Source organism: Protopterus annectens, chromosome 8.part0 (genome assembly GCF_019279795.1).
Source record: "Protopterus annectens isolate FY-2018-M chromosome 8.part0, PAN1.0, whole genome shotgun sequence".
NCBI classification, from domain to species: Eukaryota; Metazoa; Chordata; order Ceratodontiformes; family Protopteridae; genus Protopterus; species Protopterus annectens.
In genome coordinates, this window is record NC_056741.1 from 1,169,893,373 (window position 1) to 1,169,913,015 (window position 19,643).

General features: G+C 37.8%; 1 protein-coding gene across 1 annotated transcript in view; it reads right to left on the reverse strand.

Annotated features, from left to right (window-relative positions):
• LOC122808422 overlaps positions 1-2,470 on the reverse strand; it is a 164,187-nt gene extending 161,717 nt beyond the window's left edge. The window contains exon 1 of the mRNA XM_044079384.1: positions 2,358-2,470. Within this exon, the coding sequence (XP_043935319.1) occupies positions 2,358-2,470 (113 nt within the window). The remainder of the gene's footprint in view (positions 1-2,357) is intronic.
• Between the last annotated feature and the right edge of the window lie 17,173 nt (positions 2,471-19,643).

A 19,643-nucleotide genomic window follows, 5' to 3' on the forward strand; every position in this document is an offset into this window, starting at 1 on the left:
CGTGGTTTCCTTTGCTTGCATATAAGCAAACCTCTACAGTTTAAAATCCTCTATAGAAACGCTGTCCATAGTCTTCCACTGTTCACAGCTGCTTGAATAGTTGTCAGTTTGTGTAAAGGGTGGTACCACTGCAGGTCATCTAAAAGTATACTATTAAACACTCTCACTTTGACCCTTAAGTGACTTTTTCCTTGCCTCAGCTGGCATAGGCTAGATTCAGATCTGATTAATCCAGACTGTTTGGTATCACTGTGCTCTTTAACTAGACTTCTTACATTAAATGGGCCTCCCTGCACCCTTGTGGCAGAAGTATGTAGCTCAGGACTCATCTGATTAGGAGATTACTGAAGAAAGGCTCAGTTTGGGGCTTTCCCCTTGGTAGTTGTGTTAAAAACTATTTAAATTTGCCAGTATGTAAGCCTTGCATTTGCTCTTTGCTGCTCACCTCGCAACAGGGTTTAGCAGTGCTCTGTATAGATGAAAACACCTGGGAATATTATTTTTCCCTTTAGACCTTCCAGTAGAATCCCCCAAGTTTTCTGCTGAGCAAAGAGCAACTCAGTTGTGCCCTAAAGAGCGTTCCCACATTTGTCATCTATAACCTACTATACATGCTACTCCAAGTCAAACTAACCCACTATTTAAGCTAAAGTCTTAAGTCCAACTAGCCCACTTCCTTCCTAAATACCCCATTCAGAAAAATCCTGCTACAATGGACAGGCAGTTTCCCATAATTTGTCCTTGATTCATATGGGCATCTTGAGGCAATGCAGCAATTGCTTCATGTATAATGACAACCATTTACTCTCAAAGCAAACTAACATGCTCTGTGAGAGATGAAAATGTACTGTGGAATTGGAGTCAATTCTCTCATGTATAAACAAACTAGAAATCAAACAGGTTGTCAGCATCCACACTTTCGTGCAAACCTCACCTCTCACACAAAATAAGGTCAAAACATATAAATAATCTCCCAAAACAGGTATCAGCACTCGAACAACCAAGAAAATGAAAAAACAGTGCCTACAAACGTTCGAAATCCGTCCCAGCAGTTTATTAAACCATCCAGGTTCACAATTCAAGATCAAACACAAATTCTGTTGTTAACGCTATTTTTTAAAAACAAGAATCAACCTGCGTTTTCGTCCTTGCATATAGGACTTCATCAGACAATGCTTTAATTAACTAATACATTTATATACTAATCTATTTATATAAATTATCCATTCACCTTGCTTAATTATTTAAAACCTCCTATCACATTGGGAAATCTCATGAATATTAATGCCATTCAGGGAAATACATAAACACAACTATTATATAAAATGTTTGCTCACTTTTCAAATTCTGAATTAAAACATGTTCATAAATAATGTTGTAAACATACAATGATTAATTCATCCATCCTTTAAAAATAATCATATAAATATTTATTTAAATATAAATTTAAAAACATATGTATATGTTAAAAATGAACAACCTAAAAACAAGCTATTTACTTTGTGTGTATTTTAATTAAATAAGTGGTTTATTTAATGAAATAATGCCCTCTAGTGTCAGTTTTAAACATTACAACAATTTTTTTCCTATATCTTATTAGCTCTTATTTTTAATAGGGGTGTTATGGTAAGGAAGTCATTTAAACCTGGTTTGGTGTTGGAATCCAAATAAACCTGCCACCATAATTCTTTTGATTCCAATATTTCCTCCATAACCCACCCTAATATCTGGCAAAACTTGATCAAGTACAAAAATAGGAACCTATATTAGGGACATATAGTTGTGTGTTTATATAAGGCATTTGTACTCTTAAGCTTTCAATATATCATAATTATGCTCATAAATTCTTCTTTTTAAACAGCGTTCCGTTTTACCTATGTAAAGCGACTGACATTCTGACAAATAGCCATGTATACAATACCCTTACTTTCACAATTGTAATGATTTCCACTTTTAATACATTTGTCTCTACTATCTATCTGTATTGTTTGTTTATTAATAATGTATGGGCACTGTTGGCATCTACCACATCTATATGTCCCTTTCCTTCGTTGGTTTCCCTTAAATAATTTACCACTACCTCTTTCCAATATTTTGCCTATATTTGGTGGATTTTTGTATACTATTTTAGGTGCCATCTTAGTTATTTCTTCTATATCTGTTAATGAGCTGAATTTATTCCATTCTTTTTTAAATTTCTCTCAATTGGATGTTTGACTTATTATATTCCACTATCAGGCTTCCTGAGTAACTAACTTGTTCCTCCTTGTTACTCACCATTTCTTGATTAGTCATTTCTATATTCCTTTGGGAACCCACATTTGTATCTAAAATAGGTCTAAACCTATCTAACCTACCCAACTCTACTTCTTCGTAAATTCTCTATAAAACTCATGGGATATCCTCGTTCTAAGAACATATTTGTGAGGGTATTACATTCTTCTTGAAAATCCTTCTCATCTGATGTCATCCTCGAACCTCTTACCAATTGTCCCTTCACTATATTTTTCTTACTATAAAGGGGATGTGCGCTTTCATAATGCAAGTAAGAATTTACATATGTGTCTTTTCTGTAAACCTTGCTTTGAAATTTACCATTTTCTTTATATATTTCTATATCTAAATATTTCAATTTTTCTTTATTTATAGTATACGTAAATTTTTTTTAGTGATGAAAATTTAAGTTTGGAAGATAAAATAGCAAGTGTGACACTAATGGACACCGTCTTAAAATATAATTATATCATGTTTGACGGTGGTTATTATCAACAAAGGACGGGTGTTGCGATGGGCGCAGTTTGTGCCCCCACATTTGCAAACATTGTTTTAGCCCAATGGGAAGAGCAATTTATAGTTAATTGTAAATTCAAGGAATGTTGGATAAAGTATTTTAGATTTTTGGACGATATAGTCATTTTCTGGGTGGAGACACAGGAGAAATTTTCTGAATTCATGGAATATATTAACCAAACGACCACTTTTTTGAAATTTACGTATACTATAAATAAAGAAAAATTGAAATATTTAGATATAGAAATATATAAAGAAAATGGTAAATTTCAAAGCAAGGTTTACAGAAAAGACACATATGTAAATTCTTACTTGCATTATGAAAGCGCACATCCCCTTTATAGTAAGAAAAATATAGTGAAGGGACAATTGGTAAGAGGTTCGAGGATGACATCAGATGAGAAGGATTTTCAAGAAGAATGTAATACCCTCACAAATATGTTCTTAGAACGAGGATATCCCATGAGTTTTATAGAGAATTTACGAGAAGAAGTAGAGTTGGGTAGGTTAGATAGGTTTAGACCTATTTTAGATACAAATGTGGGTTCCCAAAGGAATATAGAAATGACTAATCAAGAAATGGTGAGTAACAAGGAGGAACAAGTTAGTTACTCAGGAAGCCTGATAGTGGAATATAATAAGTCAAACATCCAATTGAGAGAAATTTTTAAAAAAGAATGGAATAAATTCAGCTCATTAACAGATATAGAAGAAATAACTAAGATGGCACCTAAAATAGTATACAAAAATCCACCAAATATAGGCAAAATATTGGAAAGAGGTAGTGGTAAATTATTTAAGGGAAACCAACGAAGGAAAGGGACATATAGATGTGGTAGATGCCAACAGTGCCCATACATTATTAATAAACAAACAATACAGATAGATAGTAGAGACAAATGTATTAAAAGTGGAAATCATTACAATTGTGAAAGTAAGGGTATTGTATACATGGCTATTTGTCAGAAATGTCAGTCGTTTTACATAGGTAAAACGGAACGCTGTTTAAAAAGAAGAATTTATGAGCATAATTATGATATATTGAAAGCGAAGAGTACAAATGCCTTATATAAACACACAACTATATGTCCCGAATATAGTTTCCTATTTTTTGTACTTGATCAAGTTTTGCCAGATATTAGGGGTGGGTTATGGGAGGAAATATTGGAATCAAAAGAATTATGGTGGCAGGTTTATTTGGATTCCAACACCAAACCAGGTTTAAATGACTTCCTTACCATAACACCCCTATTAAAAATAAGAGCTAATAAGATATAGGAAAAAAATTGTTGTAATGTTTAAAACTGACACTAGAGGGCATTATTTCATTAAATAAACCACTTATTTAATTAAAATACACACAAAGTAAATAGCTTGTTTTTAGGTTGTTCATTTTTAACATATACATATGTTTTTAAATTTATATTTAAATAAATATTTATATGATTATTTTTAAAGGATGGATGAATTAATCATTGTATGTTTACAACATTATTTATGAACATGTTTTAATTCAGAATTTGAAAAGTGAGCAAACATTTTATATAATAGTTGTGTTTATGTATTTCCCTGAATGGCATTAATATTCATGAGATTTCCCAATGTGATAGGAGGTTTTAAATAATTAAGCAAGGTGAATGGATAATTTATATAAATAGATTAGTATATAAATGTATTAGTTAATTAAAGCATTGTCTGATGAAGTCCTATATGCAAGGACAGCATGAGTTGATTCTTGTTTTAAAAATAGCGTTAACAACAGAATTTGTGTTTGATCTTGAATTGTGAACCTGGATGGTTTAATAAACTGCTGGGACGGATTTCGAACGTTTGTAGGCACTGTTTTTTCATTTTCTTGGTTGTTCGAGTGCTGATACCTGTTTTGGGAGATTACTTGTGTACCCGGAAGGTTTAGCGTTAAGTAAACCGAGCTCAGGCAGGATGTCGGTGAAGCAGGAGGAAGGAGGACAAGCCAGGAGGCTTATAGGGCAACTTACCGAGTTAATAGACTTGCTAACACCTCTTTGTGCAAGTTTTATTAGCGGAAGCAAGCAATACGTGGATCGAGTAGAAGAAGCCGTTGAATCAGAGGAACCTAAGGGGAAAAGGAAGAGGGAGCTTATCGGCGTCAACAAAGGAGCCGGCGACCTCCAAATTGGTACTTTGTTCAACCCTAATGACACCCCAGGCTGTTTACTTGATGGATCCACGGAGGAGGAACTGGCTAACACTTTCAGTAAAGAATTGGGTGCTAAACCGAAAAGAAAAGCGAAGCCAATTACAGGCTTACCAGGTACTGTTGCCCCTAATACTTATAATGTGCACAAAAAAACGACTTCTGAATGGCTTCAAAAGGACTTTCAATTTGATAATTTTACTAGTAATGAAGATGTTATTCATGATGATGTTTCTTACAGTATGAAATTTAATAGATTTAATAATTTATTAACGAAATATAGGTTTCTCAGTATTGAAAATGCCTATTTAAGGGAATGCTTAAAAAGGGAGATAGTTCCTAAGGGTCTAAGGGTATACAGATACCCTAATAATGTGCAGATAGGCTCCCATTTTCACAAATGTTTGTTAGATGTATTTAATAAATGTGGTTTAGAGGTTATCCAATTAATTATTAATGAAAATGAAAGTAAACAAATGGAAATGAAAAGTGAAATAGAGTTATTAGACACTTGTATTACAACAGATTTGCTGCATGAAATTAAGGAGGAAAAGGACAAGTACCTCCAAATAAGGAACGAAATAGATAAAAAATGTGAAGAAGTGATACAGCGTAAATTGTCAAAATTAAACAGAGATGTAAAGGAGTATGAAAATCACACCAACTATCCCAAACCAGTATATCAAGGAAATAGGGTGAAAAAATTCAGAAACAAATGGAATAAAAATGTTAATAATACAGTTTTTGAATATAAAAAGGGACTGGAATGGATGATGGTTGGTATGGTGAAGATTATGAAGTGGAATTTCCACCTTTAGGTGAAATGAATAATGAGTATGCAAATAATTTTCACGATGGTAGAAATTTTCAGAACCAGGGGGGGAGAAGAGGGAGGGGAAGGTACATGTAGATGCCCCGACCCTTGAGAATAACTATACAGACTCAAATAAAGATATAATAATACAGGATGAAGTTAAACACATTTACAACAACTTTACTATCTATAATTTTAGCAGCCTTAATCTGAATCCTAATCATTTTTCTTTATTTAGTAAAGGGTTGAAGTATATACCTAACAAAAGAAGTGATGACACTCGTACCATCCTAGATGTCAAGTTATTTATGAGAAAAATCAATTTGGAAGTCATGGTTAATAGGGCTGGTATTACAAGAAAAAGGACTAATGAAAGTGTTTTAAAGAGAAAGTCAATTTTTAACCCCCCGTTGATTCCTCAAATCAAAAATTTTGAGAATTTAATGATTAATACAGTTAGAAAACATTCCAACAAAGGGTGGATCCATTACAATCTCAATAAAGAAGAGATGGAGGTTTTAAACAATTTAAGTAGTAATAATTCACTTAGAATAATGAAGCCGGATAAGGGTGGGGGTATTGTCATTATGGACAAAATACTATATGAAGGAAAGTTAAATTCCATTTTGAGTGACAATTACAAATATGGAGAGGTATCCCTGAATGAAATCAACATAGGCTATCAAAAAATAGATATAATTTTACAAAATTTGGTGTTAGAGAAGGTTATTGATGAAACAACCTACAGATATTTGGAGGTTAAGAAACCAAAGATAGCCTATATTTTCGGGATACCAAAAATCCATAAGGATATGACAAACCCCCCCCTCAGACCCATAGTCTCTGCAGCAGGAGCCAAGACGGGTCCTTTAGCTAAATTTGTTGACCATAAAACTAAACACATTTGGTTAAAAAATAATTTTATATTAAAGGATTCCTGGAACCTATTAGGGGTAATTAAACAGGATATGTACAAGGAAAACTTATTATTCATAACTATAGATGTCATCGACCTCTTTGGATGTATCCCTTTTGGAGAGGGTATGGACATGTTTGAGCAAATGATTTTTAGTGATGAAAATTTAAGTTTGGAAGATAAAATAGCAAGTGTGACACTAATGGACACCGTCTTAAAATATAATTATATCATGTTTGACGGTGGTTATTATCAACAAAGGACGGGTGTTGCGATGGGCGCAGTTTGTGCCCCCACATTTGCAAACATTGTTTTAGCCCAATGGGAAGAGCAATTTATAGTTAATTGTAAATTCAAGGAATGTTGGATAAAGTATTTTAGATTTTTGGACGATATAGTCATTTTCTGGGTGGAGACACAGGAGAAATTTTCTGAATTCATGGAATATATTAACCAAACGACCACTTTTTTGAAATTTACGTATACTATAAATAAAGAAAAATTGAAATATTTAGATATAGAAATATATAAAGAAAATGGTAAATTTCAAAGCAAGGTTTACAGAAAAGACACATATGTAAATTCTTACTTGCATTATGAAAGCGCACATCCCCTTTATAGTAAGAAAAATATAGTGAAGGGACAATTGGTAAGAGGTTCGAGGATGACATCAGATGAGAAGGATTTTCAAGAAGAATGTAATACCCTCACAAATATGTTCTTAGAACGAGGATATCCCATGAGTTTTATAGAGAATTTACGAGAAGAAGTAGAGTTGGGTAGGTTAGATAGGTTTAGACCTATTTTAGATACAAATGTGGGTTCCCAAAGGAATATAGAAATGACTAATCAAGAAATGGTGAGTAACAAGGAGGAACAAGTTAGTTACTCAGGAAGCCTGATAGTGGAATATAATAAGTCAAACATCCAATTGAGAGAAATTTTTAAAAAAGAATGGAATAAATTCAGCTCATTAACAGATATAGAAGAAATAACTAAGATGGCACCTAAAATAGTATACAAAAATCCACCAAATATAGGCAAAATATTGGAAAGAGGTAGTGGTAAATTATTTAAGGGAAACCAACGAAGGAAAGGGACATATAGATGTGGTAGATGCCAACAGTGCCCATACATTATTAATAAACAAACAATACAGATAGATAGTAGAGACAAATGTATTAAAAGTGGAAATCATTACAATTGTGAAAGTAAGGGTATTGTATACATGGCTATTTGTCAGAAATGTCAGTCGTTTTACATAGGTAAAACGGGCAGCTGTTAAAAGAAGAATTTATGAGCATAATTATGATATATTGAAAGCGAAGAGTACAAATGCCTTATATAAACACACAACTATATGTCCCGAATATAGGTTCCTATTTTTTGTACTTGATCAAGTTTTGCCAGATATTAGGGGTGGGTTATGGGAGGAAATATTGGAATCAAAAGAATTATGGTGGCAGGTTTATTTGGATTCCAACACCAAACCAGGTTTAAATGACTTCCTTACCATAACACCTATTAAAAATAAGAGCTAATAAGATATAGGAAAAAAATTGTTGTAATGTTTAAAACTGACACTAGAGGGCATTATTTCATTAAATAAACCACTTATTTAATTAAAATACACACAAAGTAAATAGCTTGTTTTTAGGTTGTTCATTTTTAACATATACATATGTTTTTAAATTTATATTTAAATAAATATTTATATGATTATTTTAAAGGATGGATGAATTAATCATTGTATGTTTACAACATTATTTATGAACATGTTTTAATTCAGAATTTGAAAAGTGAGCAAACATTTTATATAATAGTTGTGTTTATGTATTTCCCTGAATGGCATTAATATTCATGAGATTTCCCAATGTGATAGGAGGTTTTAAATAATTAAGCAAGGTGAATGGATAATTTATATAAATAGATTAGTATATAAATGTATTAGTTAATTAAAGCATTGTCTGATGAAGTCCTATATGCAAGGCCAGCATGAGTTGATTCTTGTTTTTAAAAAATAGCGTTAACAACAGAATTTGTGTTTGATCTTGAATTGTGAACCTGGATGGTTTAATAAACTGCTGGGACGGATTTCGAACGTTTGTAGGCACTGTTTTTTCATTTTCAAAACATATAAACCCACATATGTGGAGATACTTACTAAAAGCCTGCTAAAAGAACAGAGACCTCCCAAATACACACCACCCACACAAACCATTAAGTAAAAAGAAAAACACTACACATATCAACAACTTTGAGACTGGTCAGACAGCATGACTCTGTCGAACTACTCCATGTCCAATTAACTATTGAGAAAGTACCATATCACATCATTGCTAGCTATAGATCCCCCACTTTGAACCAGGATAAGCACACCACCTACCTTGATTTACTGGAATCCCTCACCATATGCCCAACAATGTAGTCATGGGAGATTTCAACTATCCTTCCACAGACTGGAAGATATACACAAGCAAAAACTTGCTCGCTCAGAGGTTACTGGACTTTGTTAACACAAATGCCCTGGAACAGGTAGTCTGCACTGCCACTAGGGTCTCTAATGTTCTGAACATAGTACTCACCAACATGGGGGGGGGGGTCACTGCACTTCCCCATGCTTGGTGCCCTCCCTGGTTAGGTCAGACCACAAATCAGTCTTGTTTGAAGTAACTGCTGGAAATGACACCCTCACAGGAAGAAAAGTATAAAAAACTTTACTAAGCTAATTACAGCCTACTAAGAGATGGTATAAAAAGCTTCATACCATCCATAATCGTAGGCATCAATGATCACTATGCAGAAGTGTACACAAATGCCGTGTGCAAATACTTAAGCAACTGTATAAACTCTGCTGTACTTGACTGGATCAAAACGCAGTCTTCCTGTAAAACCAAGCCACAGTGGTGGAATTCAGGTATAAACAGATTATATAACAAGAGGAAGAAATTGTTGTCCAAAAGCAAGAGGGATATCACTCTGCAAAGGAAGAGTTCCTTCCTAAGCCTAAACAAGAAAATCAGAAAACTTGCAAAGTCTTCTAAAGCAAATTACAAAACTAAAATTGCATCCCTAGCCAAGGATAATCATAAGGCATTCTTTAACTACATCTGAAGTCTAAAAGGGAATGTCCAGCTATGTGCCGAACTAGTTGTAGATGAGATGACTCATACTACACCAGAGGATATCTCCAACCTGCTAGCTAACAGATTCAGTGCAAACTTTACCCGCCTATCCCCATGTACTATATCCCAAAACATACCTAACACCAGCCCTCTGCCTAGTATCTCTAGAGAACAGGTCATGTCTGCACTCGCCAAGGCCAAAAACACAGCTTCAAGGGGACTAGATAATATCTCAGGTTGATTGCTAAACAATCTAAATCAAGACCTAGTGGCTCTACATGGCATTCTCTTTAATTATAGCTTGTGAACTGGCTGTGTTTCTGCATAATGGAGAACAGCAACAGTAATCCCCCTGCATAAACGGGGCCATCAACTGGCCCTGGAAACTACAGACCCATAAGTCTAACCAGCCTCATCTGCAAGACCATGGAAAGAATTATCATGAACCTTAACAATTACATAGGTTCCACACCAGAGGTCAACCCCTCGCTGGTTAGATCAGACCATAGACTAATCACTATGGATATCCACATTCCGCCCCCACCCCCAATCAAGGAAACCACCATGAAAAACTTTTCAACAGCAAACCTCACGTTACTTAAGACCAAGGTGGAAAGGTTCACAGCCCCCATGCTAAAGGACAATGCTGTTCAAGCTGCTGAAACCTTTACAAAGGCACTCTATGAGCATCTGCAGGAATGCATGGATTGTGCTATCCCAAATAAAACATAAGACTCATTCCTCCAAGAAAGAGAAACCAGTCTGGTGGACCCTGCCATAAACAAGCTATACAACAGAAGGAGGAAACTAGTACAGAAAGAGTAAAATACCAAGAAGGAAAGACATCCTGATCAGTATCAGCAGGAAACTACGATTCCTCATTAAATCATCCAAGGCTAGCTTGAAAGAAAAATTGCCAGTGACTCCAAAGATAACCACAAAGCACTCTTTGGCTATGTCAAGAACCTAAGTGGAAACTCTCAGATCTGCTCTGAGTTAGTGCAGAATGGCACACAATACACTGAACCGACTGATATTGCAAACATTCTGGCAGACAGGTTTAGTGCAAACTTCACCCTCTCACCCTCTTAAGGGCCCATAACCATACCAGAAGAATGTAGGGCCCCGTCAATCACTGACACACAGGTTAAAACAGCCCTATCCAAAGCCAAAAACACAGCTTCAATGGGACGGACGGTGTCCCAGGCTGTGTCTTACAAGAGCTCCAAAATGAACTAACTCCTCACCTAAACACACTGATCAGACTCAGACTCTCTACAGGCTACATACCCACAGAGTGGCGCACAGCAACAGTTATCTCACTCCACAAAGGTGGAGCCACAATGGACACCAGGAACTATTGCCCTATAAGCCTGGCTTGCCTGGTCTGCAAGGCTATGGAATGCATCATCATGGAACTCATTAACAGAGACATTGGGAACCTCCAAACCTTGGACCCTACCCAGTTTGGCTTTGTTAAGGGCAGATCATGCCTTCTAAACCTGGTGGACTTCATTGAGATGGTTACCAAGGCATTAGATGAGGGAAGGAGGTCCACACAGCCTACCTAGACCTCGCAAAGGCTTTCAACACCATTCCCCATTCTAGTATTATAGACAAGCTCACCAGCTTGAACATAAACCCCTACGTCATGAGATGGGTTGCCAACTGACTCATGGATAGAACCTACATGGTGAGAGTTGCAGGCTCTACATCTGACTCTAAACCAGTTACAAGTGGCGTCCCCCAGGGCTCAGTCCTAGGACCCCTCCTGTTCGGTATATACTTTTCAGAGGTACAGGCAAGTATAGGAGGACTATGGCTGACCAAGTTTGCAGATGAATGCAAACTAGGTGCCATAATTGATTCTCCAGCTGATACAGACACCCTCCAGATGGGTCTCACTGAGATGGATACCTGGTGTCAAAATCATGGCTTCAAGCTAAATGCCAAAAAGTGCATAGTCATCCCCTTTGGAAGAAACAAAGTACCCATGAACTGCCACATAGGTGGTAGCCACCTAAATACAGAAAATGTAATAAGGGATCTGGGGACCCAAGTAGATAGCAATCTCTCCTTTGATAATCATATTGCCAAGGTGGTTAGAAAATCCTTCTATATGGCCCACCTAATAACAAAAGGGTTCGCATCTAGAACAAAAGAGGTTATTGTGCCTCTCTACTCATCACTCATTAGACCCATCATAGAATACAACGCCCCATTTGGGATGTACCTTACAAGACACCTGCAACAGCTGGAAAGGCCACAAAAGTACCTCACCAAGAGGATTACTGGCCTCAAACAGATGCCCTATGCAGCCTGACTCAAGAAACTCCAGTTGTACTTGGTTGCATACCGCTTACTCAGAGCTGATCTCTGCCTGACATACAAGGCCATGTCCAACCCAAAATTGATGGACATGCTCCACCTAAAAAAAAAAAAAACAAATCCTAGACAGCCACATGCTCTAGAGATTTAAACCTCACCACAATGATAAATAGGACATGGTGGAGGGATATATTCCTATTCCAAAGACTCCCCATGCTTTGGAACAGGATTCCAGTATACACCAGGCAGAGCACCTCACTAACACTCTTCAAGAGAAACCCTGACAAGTGGATGGGAAACAGAAAATTTACCTCAGGGATCACTGCAGTGGCTCTGCTGGACAGTGGTACAGGGAACTAATGGCTCTGCTGGACAGAGTCACAGGGAACTAATCTAAGGGGGTGGCAAAAGCCAACACATTCTGGCTAGGCTTATAAATGCCATTGGGCAGATAGCCTAGTACTTACCTATGAACCTATGAACCTCCAAATGCTGGACTCAACCCAATTTGGCTTCATTAAGGGAAGATCCTGCTTATTAAACCTGGTAAACTTCTTTGAGAATGTCACCAAAGCCACGGGTGAAGGTAAGACAGTGTATACAGCCTATCTCAAACTTGCCAAGTATTTTGACACAATCCTTCCCTCTGGCATTGTTGCAAAACTCTCTCAGTTGGGGATTAACCCTTACACTACTAAATGGGTAGCCAATTGGCTTATCAACAGAATACATAGTGTGAAAATTGGTAACTCCATCTCCACCAGTGGAGTACCACAGTGGTCTGTGCTGGGCCCCTTACTTTTTGGCATCTAATTCTCAGAACTTCAGTCCAAAGAAGATGGCACCTGGCTCAACAAGTTTGCTGATGATTGCAGACTGGGAACAATCACTGAGTCCCACAGTGATGTCAACATATTATAAGAAGGGCTAACACAAATTAATGATTAGTGCCAAAACCGTGGTCTAAAACTAAAAGCAAAAAAATGCATTATTATTCCCTTTGGCAAAACAGAATTTTCCCTTTGGCAAAACAGAATTCCTTAAAAATTACAATATTGACAGCAGCCCCCCCAGAGTTCCAACCCAGAGGTGCAAGACTTGAGAACACAGGTTGTTAGCAATCTGAACTTTGACTATCAAGTTTCCACAGTGGTAAGGAAAGTTTTCTATATATTGCACCTCATAAGCAGGGCATAGCATCCAGGTCAAGGGATGTTATAACTCCAGTGTACTTGACCCTCATCAGACCACTAATAGAGTATAATGTACCCTTTTGCATGTATCTCACCAGACATCTGCAGCAGCTGGAGAGACATCAGAGGTCTTTCACTAAGAAAGTACAGGGACTACAAACTATGACCTACATGGACAGCTGAAAGTCCTGTCACTTTACTCTGTGTCTTATAGGCTGCTGAGAGGCCATTTGTACCTGGCCTATAGGGCAGTCTCCAATCCTGCCCAATGGAAGTGCTGCACATCCCCAAATCAAATGGCACAAGAGTCACTCACTATAGAGATCTCAACCTAGCCTGTGACATTAACCGAACATGCTGTTGAGACAGATATGCCTCCCACAGACTGCCGCTTCTCTGGAATAGACTTGCTATTCACATAAAACAGAGCTTCTCAGTGACCCTGTTCACACACAACCTAGATAATTGAATGAGAGATCACAAATTCACCCCTGGTGTGGCACCCATGTCCCTCCTGGACAGAGGAACTCACTGTTTAGTACCATAGACACTTGCCTTTGCAAACTTCACTCACATAACCACTAACAATTGGGGCAACTCAGAGTACATATGGCTAGGCTTGTAACAGCTCTAGGGTCATTAGCCTAGTAACCTTCTATGAACCTATATGTGTGTGTTTGTATATATATATATATATATATATATATATATATATATATATATATATATATATATATATAAATATAAAACAAAAGTAGGAATATGGCTACCAAAGGTAAGTGCTGCTACAAAAGTAGCCAACAACGAATACAAAGTAGCAGAGCCACCTCGGAGTGAAGCATAAAATGTAATACTTTCAGAAAAATGTAAAAGTCCATCACAATAAAAGTAAAAAAAATGAGCGCTTTCAGGTATACGCAATATGCTTCATCAGTGAGAAATTTTTAAAAGAATTCACAACCACTCATAGGCAATGATTCAGTCTATGCCTTCTCAAGGCGGGTTTCAGAGGAAGACATGCATTAAGTCCTGGGAGTGTGTCAGCTTGCAGATTGCCTATCCAATGCATCTCAGCAAGTTCAGTCTGTAAAGTGATATCTCCTCCCCCTTTTATTCTCCTGTATCACCTGAAGAACCAAAAAACAGAAAGAGTGTCTGGTATTAGACAGAATGTGCTTCACCAACAGTCTTTTTATATCTTTCAGGCGAATATCACTAATATGTTTAGAAATCCTTTCTTTGAATTGTCTATTTGTCTTGCCTACATAAAAGCATTCACATTGTTGACAGCAGGCAATATAAACCACATTCTTCATCTTGCAGTCAGCATAAGTCCGTAACTTATAACATTTGCCAGTAACTGAATGAACAACATTTTGTCTTGTGGAGCTGTAATGGCAACTTGTGCAATTTCTGCAGGGATAAGTACCCACTCTATTTGAGCGAATAAAACCTTTATTTTGTGATGCTGACATAACAAACATTCTTATTCTTAAAACAAAAGGCTGGAGTGTCTCCCACAAGCCTTTTCATAGTAGCATTACTGGTTAAAATCTTCCAATTGTTTTTTTATGGCATCACAGACATAGCGTATATCGCTAGAATAAGTGAGAACTGTTCTTATATGTTGTGATTTATTTTTATTATTTATCTCAGCTGGAGTAGCATCTTCAGTCTTGTCTGAAAAGAATGGTTTCTTAGCATTTTGGTTTCCTGCATGTATTTGGTAACTTCCTTCCTTTTATATCCTTTTTGTATAAACTGCTGTCCCATGACCTCAGTGGTCATCATCAAGTCTTCTTTCCTTGTATGCAATGTAGAGCCTCTTAACATCTGTATTTTTAATATATTATTAAACATGTTGAGGGTGCATGCTGTAGAGAGCCAAAGATACAAAGCTGTACAAGAAATCATGTCAGAAATTGAGTACCTTGCATAGACAAAATATGCATCCCCCTCATATATTTTTAAGAATGTGGTTAAAGGATGATTTTTTTAGGAGTGCAAGACTGAATGTAAGAGATGAAAACAGGATACAAGCATTTGATGATCTAAAAGATGGTTTGGTTAATATAGGTTACAGTAGGTGTAAGATTATGTTAGCAGATGAGGAAATTACCTCTCATAGAGATGATAGAGCAAGACCTTATTTTTCACACAGTGATTACAGAAGAAAAAATTCCAGTAATGGGAATGTTGGTACTCTTAGGATGAGTATCACTTATTCCAATAATATTCAACCTATATGTGACATTATTAGGAAACACTAGAAAGTTCTTATGTGTGATGAGAGGTATAAGACTATCTTGGGGAAGTGGCTACATTTTGTTTTAGGAATAATAGATCATTAAAAAGATTGTTTTGTTATAAACTGATTTCTCAAAAAACTGTTACCTTGGTTGAGTTGGCACTTGTCCTTGTGGGGTGTGCAACATGTGCCTGTATGTAAATAGGACCAGATATGAAGAAGGTGTATAAGTTGAAGCATTTTGCTACATGTAAAAGAAGTGATTTGGTGTATGTTTCAGTTTGTATGGTATGTCACAGTTTCTATGGTGGAAAGACTAATAGGATGTTGAAAGATTGGATACATGAACATATATATAGTGTGAATAGACAGGTTACAAAAATGTTTTATCTAAACATGATGTTCTTTGTCTTTCACTGTTGCAGTCATTTCATTTGGGTAATCTGCTGGCAGGTTGCCCTCACTCGGCCTGAATAACAAAATCTTGGGTCCTGCGTTGGTTGCTGTTTCCTCTTCCATGACGTCAGGTCATCAGGGATATGAAACATGCAGCCACTGCCATTTTAATCCGTCTTTCTTGCCATGAGGTGCCCGAAGCAGAAGCAGTTCGCAAGTGCCGGTCAGCCAACTCCTGAAATTTTCGTTTTCGAGTTTCAGAACCGAAGTCTTCAAACTAAAGCTAAGTACCCGTTGGAAACTTTCTTGCTCCTTACCGATGTCAGTAAAAGTTAATAATTGCATTACTTGTGGGAAGCAAATACCTCATAAGGATTTTCATTTGCACTGTATTCCTTGCCTAGGCCCTGATCACAATGTGCTTTGCTGTCAGTTTTGTGCTAAATTTTACCAACGCACTATTAAGCGTCGGTATATTTTTGCTTCTAAATATTTTGGTTCAAGATTTAATTACCCTGAAATTTCATCATTTAGCAATCCGACTACCGGAATTCACAAAAGCAAGGAAAAAGACAGAGACAGACCGTCGAGGTCAAAACCGATGACAAAACTTCTCTTAAGCCAGTCGCGGTTCGCCGGTACTCAGTGAGGTGCTTTTGCAGCCCAGATACCCGCTACTTTTGAGTCACAGGTCTCTACCGAGACCCATTCGGAGTCCGGTATGCCACGAGATTTGCAAAGTATTGAACCCGCGGATGTCTCTCCCTTGGATGGGTCCGGAGCCGCTGAGCAGGCACCAGCTTCTGAGGGTGTTTTCAGGCCTCAACATTTTTATATTAAACCGATGCCATCAGCAAAAACAAGATCAAAACTGACTTCTATGTCTAAAAACCCGACACATGAGCCACATGCTCAGGCCCTATGCCTAAAAACAAATTATCAAAATGGCTGAGGATTTAATTACCTTGATCAGAGGTTTCCAACCCCAGCCCCTGCCAAGAGGCCGAGGCAAGGCACTGATTATGAATCTTCAGATCAGGTTTCCATTTCTTCTGATTCCTCTTCTGATCAGGAATTTTCTATTCCACCTTATGAGGATTTTGATGCAGAGGAACCCCTCCCATCTGCACCTCCTCCTGAGGATTACTCTTTTGGAGAGCCTTTGCGTACTTTAAGTGAACATTTCCACTAGGAGAGTCAGGACTTCCCTGAGTCAAAAAGAGGCTTAGGGATTTTCTTCTTCCTCAGCATAGGCCTTTGGCAATACCTCCTGTATTAGACATTGTTGATGATGTGTTCTTGGAATCAAGCATGGCTCCTGATTCCCTGCCTCTGGCTCCTAGTAAGCCAAACAGATATTACAGGGTTCCTGACTCCCACAAATTTCTTTTCAAAAATCCTGCTACTGATCCTGAGACTATTTCTCAGGGTCCCAAGGTGTTAAGGCTTCTACAGCCAAAATCCTACCCCTTCTGATGGAGATTCCAGGGCACTGGATAGATGGGGTAAGAAGGTTTATACATCTGCAACCTTGGCAATCAGGGCTTTAAACTGCCAGTTTCATATGCTTAAATATCAACAGCATGTTATGGGTTTACTGAAAAAGAAAATTATGTTGATTTCTGATTGTGTGGAAAACAAAGAATTACATGATTTATTGCATTCAGCAGAACAGGTAGGAAAGCATACTTTGCAATGTGGTGTTGATTCCTTGGAGGCCTCTTGCAGGACTGCCGTAACTGGATCTGTGATAAAAAGGCATGCCTGGCTCAAGGAGCAAAATCTGCCTGATCATGTTAAAGCTAAATTGCTGGATGCCCCTTTACAGCATGATAGTCTGTTGGCCTACTAAGAATTGGTCCTTTCCTGTGTCCAACAGACCCACTCAGGGCAAACCCAGGCACTCCAAATGCTCCAGATATCAATCACAGTGATCTTACAGGTCAAAGCAATGGGGTGCCTCCACCTCCAAATCTGGAGGTAACAAAGCACAACCCTACAGTAAGCAGTCTCAATAACTTTCCTCTACCATCTCCAAGCACTTATCTTTTGGCAGCCTTGGGGGCAAGCACTTCATGCTCAAAATTGGCAGTTAATTGCCCAGGACAAGTGGGTATTAAACATAGTATCCCAGGGGTACAGATTTCATTTCCACACTTTGCCAATTCAAACGGATGGCTGGATCTGCCACAAAACCTATGGGCAGAGGCCCAGAAGCAAGTCATGTCCCTCATGGATATGGGGGGTTTTCAACCGGTACCAGAAAAGGAAAAAGGACAAGGATTTTATTCGACTTTTCCTGGTACCCCAAAAGACAACTTGTGGCATCAATACTGGACTTATCAATTCTGAACACGTTCCTGGACATTCCAGAATTCAAAATGCTGACTTTACAGCAGCTACTGCCTATGCTAGGCAAGAATGCTTGGTTAGTAACTCTAGACTTAAAGGAGGCATACCTGCATATCCCAATAAGGGAATCTTGCAGAAGATACCTCCGCTTCAAAGCAGGCTTTTGCATTACCAATTCTCTGCACTGCCCTTTGGCTTATCTACTGCGCCCAGGGTCTTTACAAAGTGCCTGGCACCAGTAATGCATTCTGCAGACAAAGAAACATTAAAATTTATCCTTATCTGGATGATTGTCTCATTCAGGCAGAGGACAAAGACACTCTTCTTCAACATCGGGCGTTTGTAAAAGGCTTCTAGCATGCCTAGGGTACACCATAAATGAAAAGAAATCACAACTGGTACCCTCTCAAATAATTACATTCCTGGGTGCAAGCTTGAATACAACTGCCCAGATGGCTTACCTCATGCCAGACAAACAAATGCAATTGACAACATACTTCAAACAAATGGCAACAAAAACCCAGTTATCTGTAAGACTAATTCTGCAGGCTTTGGAGTTCATGGCATCCTGCATTCTACTAATTCCTTATGTGAGACTGCATATGAGTAAACTTCAATGGTACCTAAAAAGCTTATGTTGTCAACATTGTCACAGCCTGGAAACAATGATTACTCTCATTCTCTGCCTGCAACAGGAGTTTATTTGGTGGGCAGAGACATGTCACCAAAACAAGGGACTGTCATTTACTCTACCCCCTGCCACCCAAACCCTAACTACAGATGCATCAGACTATGCTTGGGGGGCCCACCTGGCAGGGAGATGCATTCAGGGCAAATGGAGCCCAAACCAAATGCATCTACATATCAACCAGAAAGAAATGCTAGCTGTTCAGAATGCTCTGACAGCCTTCAAGGACTGGACAACTACTGATAAAGATGGACAACCCCACAGTTATGTGGTACATAAACAAGCAGGGAGGTACCCATTCCTACCCCCTTTGCAGACTAGCCATGGTCTTGTGGAACAGAGCCTTGACTTACCAAATACATCTTCAAGCTCAATTCCTGCCAGGAAAGCAAAATACTCTGGCAGATGACCTAAGCAGAAATCTTATGGACCTGCACGAATGGAAACTGGATCCACAAATCTTCAGCATGTTAACACAGAAATGGGGAAGCCCAGACATAGATCTATTTGCCTTTCCCCAAAACTATTAGTTTAACAAATTTTGCACAAGAGCTCATCACAAAAAAGCATGGAAAGTGGATGCTGTATCCTTCAGCTGGAAAAACCTATCAGTCTAT